Raw genomic sequence first — 15215 nt, 5'->3', positions numbered from 1 at the left:
GCATAATATGCTAGTTTCTTAGGCGGATTATTCCCAAATAACCACCCGCTAAATACCCATCATGCTATTAGTTTGAACTTAACCATGACAAAAGACCACATGGGTTGCGCCATCCCTCGTTGACTTAGTTACTTGTGCTTTAAGATCGCTTTCGAAACAAGTCATTTTTTTTGAAAAAATTTTGAAATTTTCCCCCATCCCCACACTTGAGGTAAACATTGTCCTCAATGTGTAAGAACTAGAGTTTTAAAACGCACAAGGGATGTGACACGGCTAATTCCCAAAAATTTCACCCCGGAAAATAAAATACAATTACAATCCACTTATTACTAACTAAGAATCAAGGTAAACGAAAACGCATGCACCTGATTTTTCTCGCTAAATGCTCATGTCTTCTTCTTCTCTTCACAAAAACGGTCGTCCCTTGAACATGATGTACTTAAACCTTGTGTAGAATCATGCTTCTCACAACCATTGAAATTTGTTAGCTACCTAGTTCTACCACTTTTATGAAAGTATTACCAAGTCATACGTTAGTTTACCTTGATTTATGTGGAAAATTAATTTACAACAACAACAATCCTAACTCACTTTCGTAGAAATCACGGTTGCATTTAGCTTATGCAACAAGCCCTTTTAAACCTCCCGATAGCTCGGGAGGACGAGTAGGTATCGTGAGGGTTATATAGGGAACACACCCACAACGTTCATTTAGCCTAAAACGAAATAACAAACTTATACAACAACAACAACTAGACTACGGAGAAAAACTAAAACGAATTGTGAAAGAAAATATACAACAACAATTAACTTACCACCTCATAGTGGTTGAATGGCGTGCTTGCCACCAACGAACTCCTCGAAATCACCCACCGGTGATTCATACCATTTGTTTCCAAACGGTCCAAACTTCCTCATCTCCTCTTCCTTCTTCTTTTCTTGAGGTGACGTCTTCAACTTTTTCTTCTTGACCGTCTTCTTCTTTGTTTCTCCAAACCTACCAACCATAGCACATACCTTTTTGTTTGGATTTATGTCCTTTTCAGGACACTTATCCTCACTGAGTGGGTTAGTAAAATTTGGAAAAACATTTAAATTTAACTCCCGGTCCCCAAACTTCATGCTTACCGTTCCCGTTGCACAACATGTGATACTAAATCAATCGGTTCGGGTAAGACGACACTAACATGTGATACTAAATCAATCGGTTCGGGTAATTTATTGTGCCGTTTTTCAATGCTCAACTCTTTCAAGCATTCCACATGAGCTTTTTGGGGGAGCGCACTCGATAAGACGACGCTAACATGTGATACTAAATCAATCGGTTCGGGTAATTTATTGTGCCGTTTTTCAATGCTCAACTCTTTCAAGAAAAAGGGTTAACTACTAACTTGAGCTTTTTGGGGGAGCGCACTCGATAAGACGACACTAACATGTGATACTAAATCAATCGGTTCGGGTAATTTATTGTGCCGTTTTTCAATGCTCAACTCTTTCAAGCATTCCACATTAGCCGGAACTTTTTTAATGTCATCAAGTAACGGAAAATTAATTTTTGCTTGTTTAAAAATTTCCCACCTCTCGTCCTTTAGTGGGCACTGTTCTTCAAGCTTTGATGCATTAATCGAGTTAATTTGATTTAAACAATTTTCACAAAAAGAATTTTTATTCATGTTTTCAATTTTAATTTGTGAAATCGTTTCTTGTTCATTTTTACTTTCCGACTCATCACTTGTATTTTCCACTACACCATCAACGCATTGTGGTGGTGGAATGCTTTCAACACTACTACAAACCTCATCATTTGAAAGGAGACTTACCGCGCTAATGTGCACATTCCTCACATTGCTCGTGCTTGAACTTTGATGCTTCGGGTTCATCGTATTGTCACTCGGAAGCCTTCCTATACTTCCCCGCATTTGAGCCACCTCTTCCGCTAATTGGTCCACTTGTTTTGCTAATGCTTCATGTGACTTGTCCCGAATTTCATTATCCTTCTTATACTCTTGCATCATTGAAAGCATTGCATCTATTTTGGCATTCAAATCACTACCACCGCGTTGGTTGTTCCTTTGGTAGCCCCCTTGGTTACCTCCTTGGCAAGTTTGATGCGAATACCCACCTTGATTTCCCGATTGGAAATTCGGGTTCATTTGATTGGAGGCATTACCATACCTAAAGTTAGGATGGTTCCTCAATCCGGGGTGGTAAGTGTTGGAGTTCATATCGTATTGCCTCTGGTCTCCATACACTTGATTCACATCCACGGTGGCTTGACAATTCTCGATCTGGTGACCGATGTCTCCGCATTCTTCACATACATCGTATTGCACCGCACCCACTTCCTTTTTCTTCATGCGAGCCAACTCCTGCTCCAACATTTCAATTCGATCCTTAGAACTCGCATCACGATCGGGCCAAGACCTTGAGGTAGAGTGCTTTTTGGCTCGGTCGGCCGATTCTTTCGCCTTTGACCTCTTGCTCATCCTCTCGAGAAACTCCCAATCGTCGTTCTTGTGATTACTCAACAAAGTTCCATTACTCGTCGACTCAAGGTGGTTCCACGTCTCATCATCCAAACCCCTCACAAAGCATTTACCCAATTTCCACTTTTCAATTTGGTGATGAGGGCACTTCCGGATTAGTTCTTTGTATCTAGTGAAGGCTTCGTGGTGGTTCACTCGAGAGTTGGCGAAAAGACCTAATTTCATCTCTAGCATCATCAGTTTTTGCCATCGAATAATACTCATCAAGAAAAACTTGTAGCATTTCAGCCCATGTAGGAATACTACCCACCGGAAGTGTGAGAAACCACTGTTTCGCCTTATTCTTCAATGAGAACTGAAACAATCGAAGCTTAACCTCTTCCAACGCGAAATCATGCCCTCTATTCGTACTACATATGGCCGAAAACTCCGCCAAATGGGTATACGGTTCATCATTAGTCCTCCCATTGAAGTGGGGGAGGATGTTGATGTAATGTGGCTTGCAATCAAACATTCTTCTCTCGCACACAATCAGTGAGTCATTGTCGGTGACCACCGACCTAAAACGGTCATTAACGCCCCTTGGAGGTTGTTGAAGACGACGTGGACCTTCAACTTCTTGATCCATTGATCTTCGGTTATCTCTTCGATTACCTCCTCTATTACCTTCTCGATTTCCACCTTGGTTACCCTGTCCCACGAAACGAGGAATTCGATTAGGGTTCCCATTGTTGTTACTGTTGTTGTAGAACCCCTCATTCCGGTTCCTTTGATTGTTGTTTCGTGGTTGGCGGTTGTTCCCGTAACCGACGTTCCTCAGATTCCCATACCCGTAATTGTTATTCCCCAACGAAATTGGCATTTTGATAGCCAAATTCATCGACTTCGAACCCTCTCGCATTATAGACATTCCCCCGGTTCACATACCCCCAATCTTCATTATCGACCCGATAATCATAGTTACCCCCATCATCTGAGTATTCCGAGTGAATACTCACATGTTCCGGCGATTGGTAACCGGGAACACTAAATGGCTCATCATCGGGGATAGCGTTTCTCAAATCGTCTAAGTTAAAGAACGAGTCTTCATTCGCGGGATTGCCGTGATCTCGGTTGCCTCTACGGTCGGAATTAACATTCCGGTCATCAAGGTTATTGGGTAAGGAGTTATGTCCGTAAAGGTTTTGTTGTTGGAGTGTTCTTTGGGTGTTGTTGGGATTTTGGTTTCGGAAAGGTGGTGTGGGTGGTCCAGAATTGTTATTACCACCCGGTTGGTCTTGAGGTATAGTTGGACGTTTTGGGCGGGGTTGAAGTTTCCTCGAGTTTGGAATTGGTTTTTATTGAGGTTTGGGTAATTGAGGTTTTGGTTAGAGTTCTGGTTTGCCATTGAATCGATTTCAATGGATGGTGTAAGTTGTGGTGTTTGGGTGGTTTGGTTAGAAACAAGGGTTGCTTCTAACCGGCTTGCTAGGTTTCTTCTTGCAACTCTTTTGATTTTCGGTTCGTAGACTAATGGTGAAGTCCTCCCGGAATTCCTTGTATGCATGCACTACCTGTAACCTGCACAAGTAACACAACCCATGTAACAAGGAAAAAAGACAAAGTACAAAAAGAAACTAAAAAACTTAAACAGTTAATCACAAAATTCAAACAATAATCCACACACAAAGCGCACGCACTCCCCAGCAACGGCGCCAAAATTTGATCGGAGTGTCGTGCTCCGGTCAAAGATAATATTTATAAACCCTAATTACCCTTAACAAATAGCTAGTGGTAGTAAGGGGTCGAACCACGAAGAGTGTGTGGTTTCCGAATGGACTTGAATGAATTATTAAAAAGTGTTACAATTATGAAGCTTGCTAACTTGTTTTTGTATTTTTGTTTGGTTGAAAAGATATGAATTAAACTAATGGAGTTGATTAAATTACTAAAGTGATTGGATTGATTAACTACTAAAGATTGACAATTGTGAGAATGTAATTGAGTATTTAAACAAGATAAAGAAAAAGGGTTCACACCCGGTTTCGGTATTTAAACAAGATAAAGGAATGATGGAGTGGATGAACTAGGGTTTTAGGATGGTGATTGTGGATGAAACCAATGATGATTCGAGTGATGCGGATGAAGCTTGATGTTATGGATATAAATGGTGATTAGGGTTGGTGGTGAGTGATGGTGATGAGAATGAATGGATGGGTTGAATGGTTATGGTTTTGAATGGAGATGATGATGAATTCAGTGGTTCTCCGGTTAAATCGGATGATTCGGGTGATATATGATATGTGTAATGGATTGGTGATTGAAAAGATAATGATTCTTGGCTCCAAGATGCTTCCTCTATTCAAAAACCAAGTGTAACTCCCGAAAAATTCATGACCCAAACGTTTTAACTCGTCAAAAACCAAAGAAATCAAAATTTCCGCGATTGAAAGATAGGAAGGCCGTCACCAACTAGGGGGATCCCATCGGCGACTGGCTCTCCTGATGCTAATCTCCAACTCGTGTTTTCTATTTTTCACTTCTTAAGCTCCCGTTTGATTCGTAACGCGTCCCGGTTGTCCGTTTTTCATCCCGATAGCTCATAAAGCTCTCAAAAAGCACCTTAAACTTCATTAAACCTGCAAAACACAAATCTAATTAAAAGTAGGCTATTAATGATTAAAAGTCAAGTAGAAACCCAAACTTAAACATACACAAGCACCGTTATTCGACCATGTATCACAGCCTCCAAAAGAGGGACATGCCACATTTTGCATTAATAACTTACTTAATTATCTTTCAATATTCTGGCCTTGCGGGACTGTATCCCTGCTGACTCAGACCAATATGGATGACGGTAGTGTTGCCTCCAAAAGAGGGACATGCCACTATAACTAAGATAATCTCTTAAAAACCCAAAGTGCGGAAATCATCAAGGGATGCATAAAAGATGAGTCGGAATCAAGTGATTCTTTCTTGTTTATTTCTTTCTTTTATTACTTTAGTTTCTTTCTTTATTTTTACTTGTTAAAAACCCATTTCTCAAAATTTGGGTCGATTAAACGTTGACGATAATCCGGTATTAAAAGCTCTTGTGTCCTTGGATGACCTCGGTATTTATAGGATCGTTTTCAGACCCGAACGAGTCGATCAGAAGAGTTTTTGCTCGAAACAAAAGGAGGAAACAGAGGTAATGAGGTAATTCAGTTTGCACTTCACTTTAAATGTCTTTGCTATTGATATAACAGCTTTTTACAGTGAGACGACACTTCCGCAGCACTTCGGTACTTGAGCCGGAAAAGTTACAACTGAAACGAAATCAGGGGGATTTATAGGATCGTGCGAAATTAGATGTTGATTTCGTGCGAAATTACTAGATGGTAATTTCGTGCGAAATTAGCCTCTAACCTGTTTCTGACAGTTTTCTCGAATAACGTGCCCTGATCTAACTAATACAATACAAGACTCGATACAAGACGAAGTCGACAGACGTATGCACCAACAGACTCCCCCTCGGATGTTGACGAAGTCTTCGGTGTCGAGTCTTTAATCTTCAGTCTTTATCAGTCCTCTCGAACCCTTCTAAAGTATCTGACACTGTAAAGCATCCTCAATCTCTTCTTCATCTCTAGGATCACGACCTGGCTCTTATCTCTCTCTAAATCTCTTGATCAGATCTCTTGATACCTTAAATTCATCAGCATCATCAGCTTGCGTGAACATCAAGCTCCAAGATCATATGCTGGCTCTAAACACTGCTCAGAATCGAGACCTGGCTTTCTCTACTCAGAGACTCCTCAGGTATCGGAACCTAGTTATCCTGCACACAACTCAACCTCACAATAAATTTCACAATTTTAAAGTTTGACAAATGCATTCTCTCCTAACCACTTGTAGAAACAAAATTAATCAGAAATAATTTTACAATATTAATCTCTGATATAGCACTTGTATGCAAAACACTCAAAATCTTTTCTCATAATACACAGACTCCCCCTCACGAAATGTTCATCATGTTTAGCACTTGGAATTTTGAAAATCAGCTTTCCAACATCAGTTGTCGAAAATAAGATGAAATAAAATCTTTTTGAGTTTTCAAAACTTTATGCTAAAACACACATAAAATCTTTTTGGATTTTTTAATAAGAAAGAAAATACAGTAAAGAAATATTTACAAACAATATTTTTGTGAATTTGTGTAAGAGAATCATATCAGTTTATGAGACAAATCACTAACACCATTAAGTTTTTAACATTTTAAGTTAAAAACAATTCACTTAGATTGTCAGTATACTGATCCACTTAATTTTTCACACAAAGTTCAAATGTTTCGAGATACGAGATTAGTGTTTTATGCACTTAAACTTATTCGCGTTTCCCACCACTTGAATATACTCCCATATCCAGATCCCAATATTCAGTCTTACATGTGAGTATACCTAGATGATATCCGTTAAAGGGTTAATGCGAGACCATGAGAGCTCAGGTCAGAACTTCCATTCAGCAAAGAGATGATGGCTCGTCTTTTGATGTGTTCCCTTTAGAGAATCTTTTCTTCAACAGCACATGATTAGCATTTTTTTAATGTTTCATCATTTTTTGTACTGAGGGCTAGCTTTAAGATTAAAGCAAATACAAAGTATTATACGAGGACTAGGCCATTGCTTTCGCAAAATCAGAAGTCCTGGGATAATACCCCAGATATCACTGAGTATAAAGACCTAGTATCTCAGAAAGAGGGACCTTTCAAACAAGATTTCAAGGGTTACCTATATATCCAAGAAATGTTCCCCACGAAATAAGCAAGTTCGAAATTTATGTTTATATCTCGAAAACAATCTACTGAATGTATAAAAACCTATTGGCACATCCACAGTGAGATCGTTTATCACATTTTGACATACCAATTCTTTAGCGTGCTGTGATAGTCCACTGATGTACTATCATTTCCACTTTTTCACAATCAAACTCATTTTTGATTTTATCATGTTTTTGGCTTTTTCAAATTTTCTAATGTTTTTGGATTTTCTGAAATTTCTTACTCCCCCTAAAATGCAAACACATTTAAAGAAAATTGGAAACAAACTGTACAAGTAAATTGACAAACTGATATCGAATCGCCTCAATTCGCCATCCACTTGGCTTAACAATCAGAACTCCCCCTTACAACAAACTATTTTCCCATTAAGATTTCAAAACACTTAAGTTTGTTTTAATCAAAATGGTTTTTCTGGAAAATAAACTTTGTTGATTTTACCACTTGTAGGAAACGAGGATCAATTCATCACCTTGTTCTTTTCAACCATTTTGAAAAAAAAATTAACAATATCAAATAATCAAACCACTTGTAAGATAGTTAAATCAAGTACAACTTAATGTCCTCAATTAACCACTTGTAGGTCACATCAATTACCACTTGTAAGTATGCATGATCAAATCTGATACAAAGAATGATGCCGATTCCTGCTCCACTCTTACCAACCTGGAAGCTCCGGCAAGTCAGGATTTTACTTATGAAAAACTGCCATCCAAGCATGACCAAACTTGGATGTTTCTTCCTCATCTTCACTTGGGTAATAAGTTGCCTTCTTTGTTTCATAAAAATCTTTTACCCCTTTCACCTTACCCTCAATCATTTTTCCAAAAATCTTTTTCACATTTCCATTAAACGCTTTTTCGACATCAAACTCTTTCTTCTCAGAATAGAATTGATTCGAGATCTCAACTTTACCAACTTTTTGTTTAAAAATTTCAGCCCGCAATGGTGGAAAATTCTCATCATCCATTGGCGGCACCGAGTTTTCTTCTTTTACCTCAACTTGTAGCTCCTCTGACTTTGTGGAATCAGATACATCGCCAAATTTCTCCTCAGATTTCTTAACAACCCATGTTTGGTTGTCAAGATTTGCTCTTCTTTTATAAAATCTTTTTGAACATTCACCAACTTCATATGTTGAGTTTTTGAAAACTTTAAGTTTTTCAGTTGGTGGTTCAACATCAACAACCTTTTCTTTGAGTTTGAAGAGACTTCCTGTTTTGTTTGAGTAGCTTTTGGACAATTCCATGCAATGTGACCAACTTCATTGCATCTATAACAGGTTCTTGTCTCTTTTCTTTGATAAGTTCCATTCTTCATTCTCTCTTGCTTCTTAGCAAGGAATTCTCGATTTGATTGCTTCTAGAATGAGCTCTTTGCCTCTTCTTCCGAACTTGTCCCTGAAACAAATTTAGTTTTTCTTTTAGAAATTTTCTCAATTTTATGATTTTCAGGTGGAATAAAACCTAAGCCTTTCTTTTTGAAATTACCGTTGTGGTTTGGTTTCTTTTGAAAACCAGAACCAGAACTATAACCCTTTTTCTTGTTTAAACGTTGTTGGACTCTTGAAGTGTACTTTTTAAGTTTTTCAGAAAGATTTACATCTTTTATTTCAGAAATATTAATTTCTGTTAATTTGAAAACCTTTTTGATCTTTTCAATTTGAACACTTTTTATTGGAAACTCTTTATCAGAATATAATTTGTCAGAATCATTCAAAATATGCAACTTCAAATGTTTCATTATTCAAATTAGATTTTGATAGCAAAAATTCTTTACTATAAACCCGTTTAACCGACGTCTTTGAACTGTTGACCGACGAACTCAAACTTTTGACAAACGAACTTGAACGTCCAGACTCAGATTTTGACTCAGACTCCTCATCCTTATCTAACACCTGATCGACCACATTTTTTATTAACTCGGACTCATGATCAATGTCAGACGATGTAAAAGTGACGTCAATGTTTTCTGGTAAATCATCGATTATTTCAGACTTTAGCTTTATATTGACAGCCTTTTGGACTTGCTCCTCATTTGGTTTTCTGGGAGAATAACCTTCCCAGATCGGAGGGGGACACTTGTTGTAACTGACACTTTGTTTCTTACCAGTATCCTTCTTCTTCGGCTTGTCATCTTGAAATGCTTCAAGACCTGCAACAGTTGGATAAATTCAATCAATCAAATAATCAGAACTAGAATAACTTTGAAGTAACCTTCTAATTCTTTCATTTTCAATCCTCTCAGTTTCCAACTCTTGCTTCCATTTTGCACTTTCTTCAATGTAAAAATTTATAGCTTTCTATTTTGACATCATCACAGCATTCAACATGGTTAAAGCGTCTTCTCTTTCAGAATTAGTCTTTTGTAGACCAGTTACTGTTCTGTTCAACACATCGTATGATTCTTTTACGTAGTTGAGATCAAATAGTAACTTTTCTTTCATCTTATCTTGCTCACTCAACTTCTCATCCTTTTCTTCACACTTCTTGCAAGATTCAGAACACTTTAAGCATGGTTTGATAATCTCAACAATCTTCTCAACTTCGATTATCTTTTCCACTTCAACAACTTTCTCAACTTCAACTGTCTTCTTAGTGACTTTAACTTCTTTTTGATTCTTTGCAGCTTTCTTCTCCTTTAGCTTCTCAATTCTATCTGCAAAATAAAATTGAAAACTTTCAGGAGATAAATGAGTTTTTACAATATTAATATGCATTTCTTCCTCATCATCAGTGTCATCAGATAATAATTGCTCAGTCAAAGTTTGATCAAACACTTGTGTTTGTTCTGAACTATCATCTGAAGAATTAGATTCAACATCTTGATTCTTCTCATTATCACCAAACACTTTCATCCATTATGTAAACAAATCTGGTTCTTTAACAATTTGTGTAATAAGTGCTACTGTTTTTGAATCGGGTGGAATATATTTATCCCAACTGAAACCTGCTGCCACCTTTTCATCATCTTGATCAATGATACCATAATAAGCTTTCTTATTTGCATCTTCTATCATTTTGGCATGAGCAGTTTGTGGTTCCTTTTGTTGATGCGGTTGATGAGTAATTTTTTGATATATGGCCTTCCGATAATAATCATTTTGACCGAATGGATTCTTTGTTCCACTAGCTACTTGATTAGTGCATTCCCTCTTGAAATGACCTTTCTCCCTGCATCGAAAACAAGTAACTTTAGATTTATCAAAACCCAAAGTAGAAACATGTGCATCCAAAAAAAATCATATCTTCCTGTAATAATTTTGAATTTTTTAGTTCTTCTCAAAACACTTGCTAGACACCATTTGATATCCATCAGTTCCAAGTCTTCTGCATCAATCTGATCGTAATCCTCTTTCGTCAGCATAGGATTTCCGATCCTTCCTGCAATCAATCCCTCATAGGATTCTAGCACTGTAGCAAGTAATGCCATGTGATCTTTAGCAACTTCTTCAGAAAAACTTTGACCATTTTGAAGATTCAATGCAATGTTACATTGTATCACACATCCATTTCCACTTTTTGAACTTTGAGACTGAAAACTTGAAGTTGAACTCTTTGGATTAACACTTGGATATGAAGAAACTCCACTGCTACTGTTTGGACTTTGATTGACTGTTCCAGATGAGTTTTCAGCACTAAAAGCAGTTTGAATTTTTGGACTTGCTTCGATATCTTGAACACTTCCTTTGTAGTACATCTTAATGTCTTGTTGACCACTAGGATTGTTCATTCTAGCAATCTTTTGCTGTTCAAGATCTTGTCCTTCAATTTTCTCAATGAATTGAGAAATTATCAATCCATCATACTCTTCGGTATTCTTCAATATCATCAAAAATGTACCCTACTCTTTCTGTGGTAAGGCATCTGCCAATTTGTCAACCCATTCTTCTCGTTCTTTGTTTATATCTAACAAAGTCATTGAACGAACTAAGTGACAATATCTCTCAATCAGTTTCTTTGTACCCTCACCCTGTAAGCTCGTAAATAGATCAAACTCTTTCTTTAACAATGCCTTCTTATTCCTAATCATCTTCTCACTTCCTTCAAATTTAACACGCAGTGCATCCCAAATTGAACGAAGTATTATCATGTTGAAGCAAGATAAAAATGTCTTCCTTCACAGCTTGTTGTAATAGACTGATCATCATCTTTTCTGCTTTGTACATGTCTCGTTCTTTATCATTCAGTTCAGAAATTGCTTTGATAACTCCCAAATCAGTACGTGGTCTAACATACTTTTTCTCAATGCACTCCCAAGATCTCAAATGGTTAGCTTGAACCCAGTTTTCAAATCGATCTTTCCACCCATAATACTCCTCAATGCCCATTAGTTTCGGGGGTTTTTGTAAAGTTCCAGTTTCATTTTCCATGTTCATGTTTTGAGCAATAGCAGCAGGAGTACTTGTGCAGTAGCAAACGCATTATAAAATTCCTCTTCCATGATTTGGTAACAAGTTCCACAAAATCAGCTACTTTCAAACGAAATTAAGCCTTTCAAACGAAATACCCTGCAACAGACAATTCAAACGAAATTCCAATACAAACGAAATCAGAATTTCAAATGAAATAATAATTTCGCGCGAAATCACCAAACGAAATTTAATTTCGTGCGAAATAATACTCAGATTCAAACGAAATCAAACTAGTTTGGAACGAAATCTAATTTCGCATGAAATACTCAAACGAAATCACTAATTTCGTGTGAAATTAGAACCAGTTTCAAACGAAATTAATCAAAAGATGTAATTTCGTGCGAAATAAAGAAGCAATTTCAAACGAAATTATGCTGTTGTCATCATTTCGGTCAAACTATTGTCAAATTGATCAGGTTATAGCTCGATTTTAGGTCCAATTTTTTGAAGGCTTTGTTAAAACACAATTACGCTTATAATGTGTGAAATTCAAACCATTTCAACCGTTAAATTTAGAAAAGAAGGTGTAGAAGTTAGAAAATCTGATGAAATCAAGCTGGAATCAACAGAACTCCTCCTCCTGAGCTCTGATACCACTTGTAGGATCGTTTTCAGACCCGAACGAGTCGATCAGAAGAGTTTTTGCTCGAAATGAAAGGCGGAAACAGACGTAACGAGGTAATTCAGCTTGCACTTCACTTTAAATGTCTTTTCTATTGATATAACAGTTTTTTACAGTGAGACGACACTTCGGCAGCACTTCGGTACTTGAGCCGGAAAAGTTACAACTGAAACGAAATCAGGGGTATTTATAGGAGAGCTAATTTCGCACGAACCAGCACAAGCGAAATTAAGTTTCACACGAAATCTAATTTCGTGCGAAATTAGATGTTGATTTCGTGCGAAATTACTAGATGGTAATTTCGTGCGAAATTAGCCTCTAACCTGTTTCTGACAGTTTTCTCGAATAACGTGCCCTGATCTAACTAATACAATACAAGACTCGATACAAGACGAAGTTGACAGACGTATGCACCAACAGTATCTTACCATCACTATACTACGCCAATGATGGGTGCACTTGCCCTAGCGTGTTGTAGAGAGTGATACTATTATATCGTGTTTTGTAAATTTAAAGCTTGAGAAAAGAGTAAAAAGTACTTAATTATAATAAAAATCAATACACCCTTAATCACGTCACCCACATCGTGGAAAAGAAGGACAAAGGAAAAGGCATGGGTGATGTTCCTATCGTTTGTGATTTTCTCGACTTGATAAAGACGATATAACACTTCTAGAGAGTGATAGTGTTATATCATGAACTTCAAGAATTACTTGATAAAGGCTTTATACGCCCTAGTACTTCTCCTTGGGGCGCTCCGGTCCTCTTTGTCAAAAAGAAAGATGGATCATTCCGCATGTGCATCGACTACCGTGAATTCAACAAGCTTACTGTCAAGAATCGTTATCCACTTCCCCGCATCGACGACATCTTCGATTAACTCCAAGGCGCAACTTGTTTCTCCAAAATAGACCTTCGTTCTGGCTACCATCAACTTCAAGTCTTCGAAGAAGACATTCCTAAAACCGCATTTCGTACTAGATACGGTCACTACGAGTTTGTAGTCATGCCTTCGGTTTAAGCAATGCACCCGTGGTCTTGATGGATTTGATGAACCGTGTGTGTAAGTTATACTTGGATCGCTTCGTGATTGTTTTCATAGACGATATTCTCAACTACTCCAAAATCCAAGCCGAACATGAGCGACACTAGCGTCTAATCCTCGAACTCCTACGAACCGAACAACTTTACGCCAAGTTCTCCAAGTGTGAATTTTTCCTAAAAGAAGTTCAATTTCTCGGTCACATTGTGAATGAGAAAGGCATTCACGTTGATCCCACTGAAATCGAAGCCGTCAAGAATTGGATCGCACCGAAATCTCCGTCCGAAATTCGCTCGTTTCTTGCATTGGTGGGTTATTACCGCTGATTCATTTCCAACTTTTTAAAAATCGCCGTTCCTCTCACTTCTTTGACTCAAAAAGATAAACCTTTTGTTTGGGGTTCCGAACAAGAGGAGTCTTTTCAAACACTCAAGGACATGCTTTGCAATGCTCCTATTCTTGCTCTTCCCAATGGTAACGACGATTTCGTTGTGTATTGCGATGCATTAAACCACGGTCTCGGTTGTGTTCTCATGTAATGAGACAAGGTTATCGCTTACGCTTCGAGACAACTCAAAATACATGAGAAGAACTACACTACCCACGAACTTGAACTTGGTGCGGTTGTTTTTGCATTAAAGATATGGCAACACTACCTTTACGGTACTAAGTGTGTGGTCTTCAACGACCATAAGAGCCTTTAGCATATCTTTACCAAAAAAGAGCTCAACATGCGTCAACGTCGATGGGTAAAGTTGCTCAACGACTACGACTGCGAGATTCGCTACCATCCTTGTAAGGCGAATGTCATGGCCAACGCTCTTAGTCGCAAAACTCATATAAAGAGTATTCGTTGTTTCCAAATTCTAAACGACCTTCGAGATCGCATGCACGAAGCACAATACTCATCCGTTAATGAGGATAACTTATACAACGAGATGAAGTGTGGTGCTGAATATCAACTCGTATCCAAGTCCAAAGGTATCCTTTACTGCCTCAATCGTGTTTGGGTACCGAACCGTGATGGCCTTCACGAATTCTTAATGAAGGAGGCACACAAGTCTTGCTACTCTATTCATCTTGGTTCCGACAAGATGTATCAAGACCTTTGTACATCTTATTGGTGGCCTGGTATGAAGAAAGATATCGCCACTTACGTTTCGAAATGTCTCACGTGTTCCAAGGTGAAAGCCGAACACCAATATCCCTCTGGCTTACTTTAACAACCAGGAATTCCGGTCTGGAAATGGGAGAGTATAGCTATGGATTTCATCACCAAACTTCCTCGAACTTCGTCTGGTCATGATAACATTTGGGTACTCATCGATCATTTGACCAAATCCGCTCACTTCCTTTCCATTCGTGAAGACTACAAAGTCGAGAAATTAACTCGTATCTACACGAATGAAGTCATTTGTCATCATGGTATCCCCATTGACATCATTTCTGACCGTGATGGTCGTTTCACCTTGCGTCTTTTGCAAACCTTTTAAATCGCTCTCGGTACTCATCTTAACCCATCTGCTTTTCATCCTCAACCTGACGGACAAATCGAGCGCACTATCCAAACCCATATGTAACACCCCAAATTTCGTGTGACATGATATAATAATTTAATTGTGATATTTAATAGCAAGGAGTGGTAAATATAGATTTTTTACCACTTTGAAAGTCCTATAAATAATAATAACTTAAAACCCCTTATGTAGTTGAAAGTAACTAAGTTAGTATGGGAAATAACCATTGAACACCCTTTAAAAGACAAGGGACTAGAAGTGAAATTTTGTAATAAAAATTGATAAAAAAAGAAGCCAGTATTTGCTCCTGGCTGGTGTGAGATCGAGAAGGAGAGGGGC

The 15215-nt window shown here is 38.0% G+C and overlaps 1 protein-coding gene across 1 annotated transcript; it reads right to left on the bottom strand.

The window, feature by feature from the left end:
• Positions 1–1379: 1379 nt before the first annotated feature.
• On the bottom strand, positions 1380–3387 carry LOC110880845. The gene is made up of 2 exons (XM_022129286.2): positions 2702–3387; positions 1380–2583 (listed from the first exon to the last, which is right to left on the bottom strand). The coding sequence occupies exons 1-2, from the start codon at positions 3385–3387 to the stop codon at positions 1380–1382; spliced, it is 1890 nt and encodes a 629-aa protein (XP_021984978.2).
• Positions 3388–15215: the final 11828 nt, after the last annotated feature.

This window comes from Helianthus annuus, chromosome 10, assembly GCF_002127325.2.
Source record: "Helianthus annuus cultivar XRQ/B chromosome 10, HanXRQr2.0-SUNRISE, whole genome shotgun sequence".
NCBI classification, from domain to species: Eukaryota; Viridiplantae; Streptophyta; class Magnoliopsida; order Asterales; family Asteraceae; genus Helianthus; species Helianthus annuus.
This window is presented reverse-complemented; position numbering and strand designations above follow the sequence as displayed.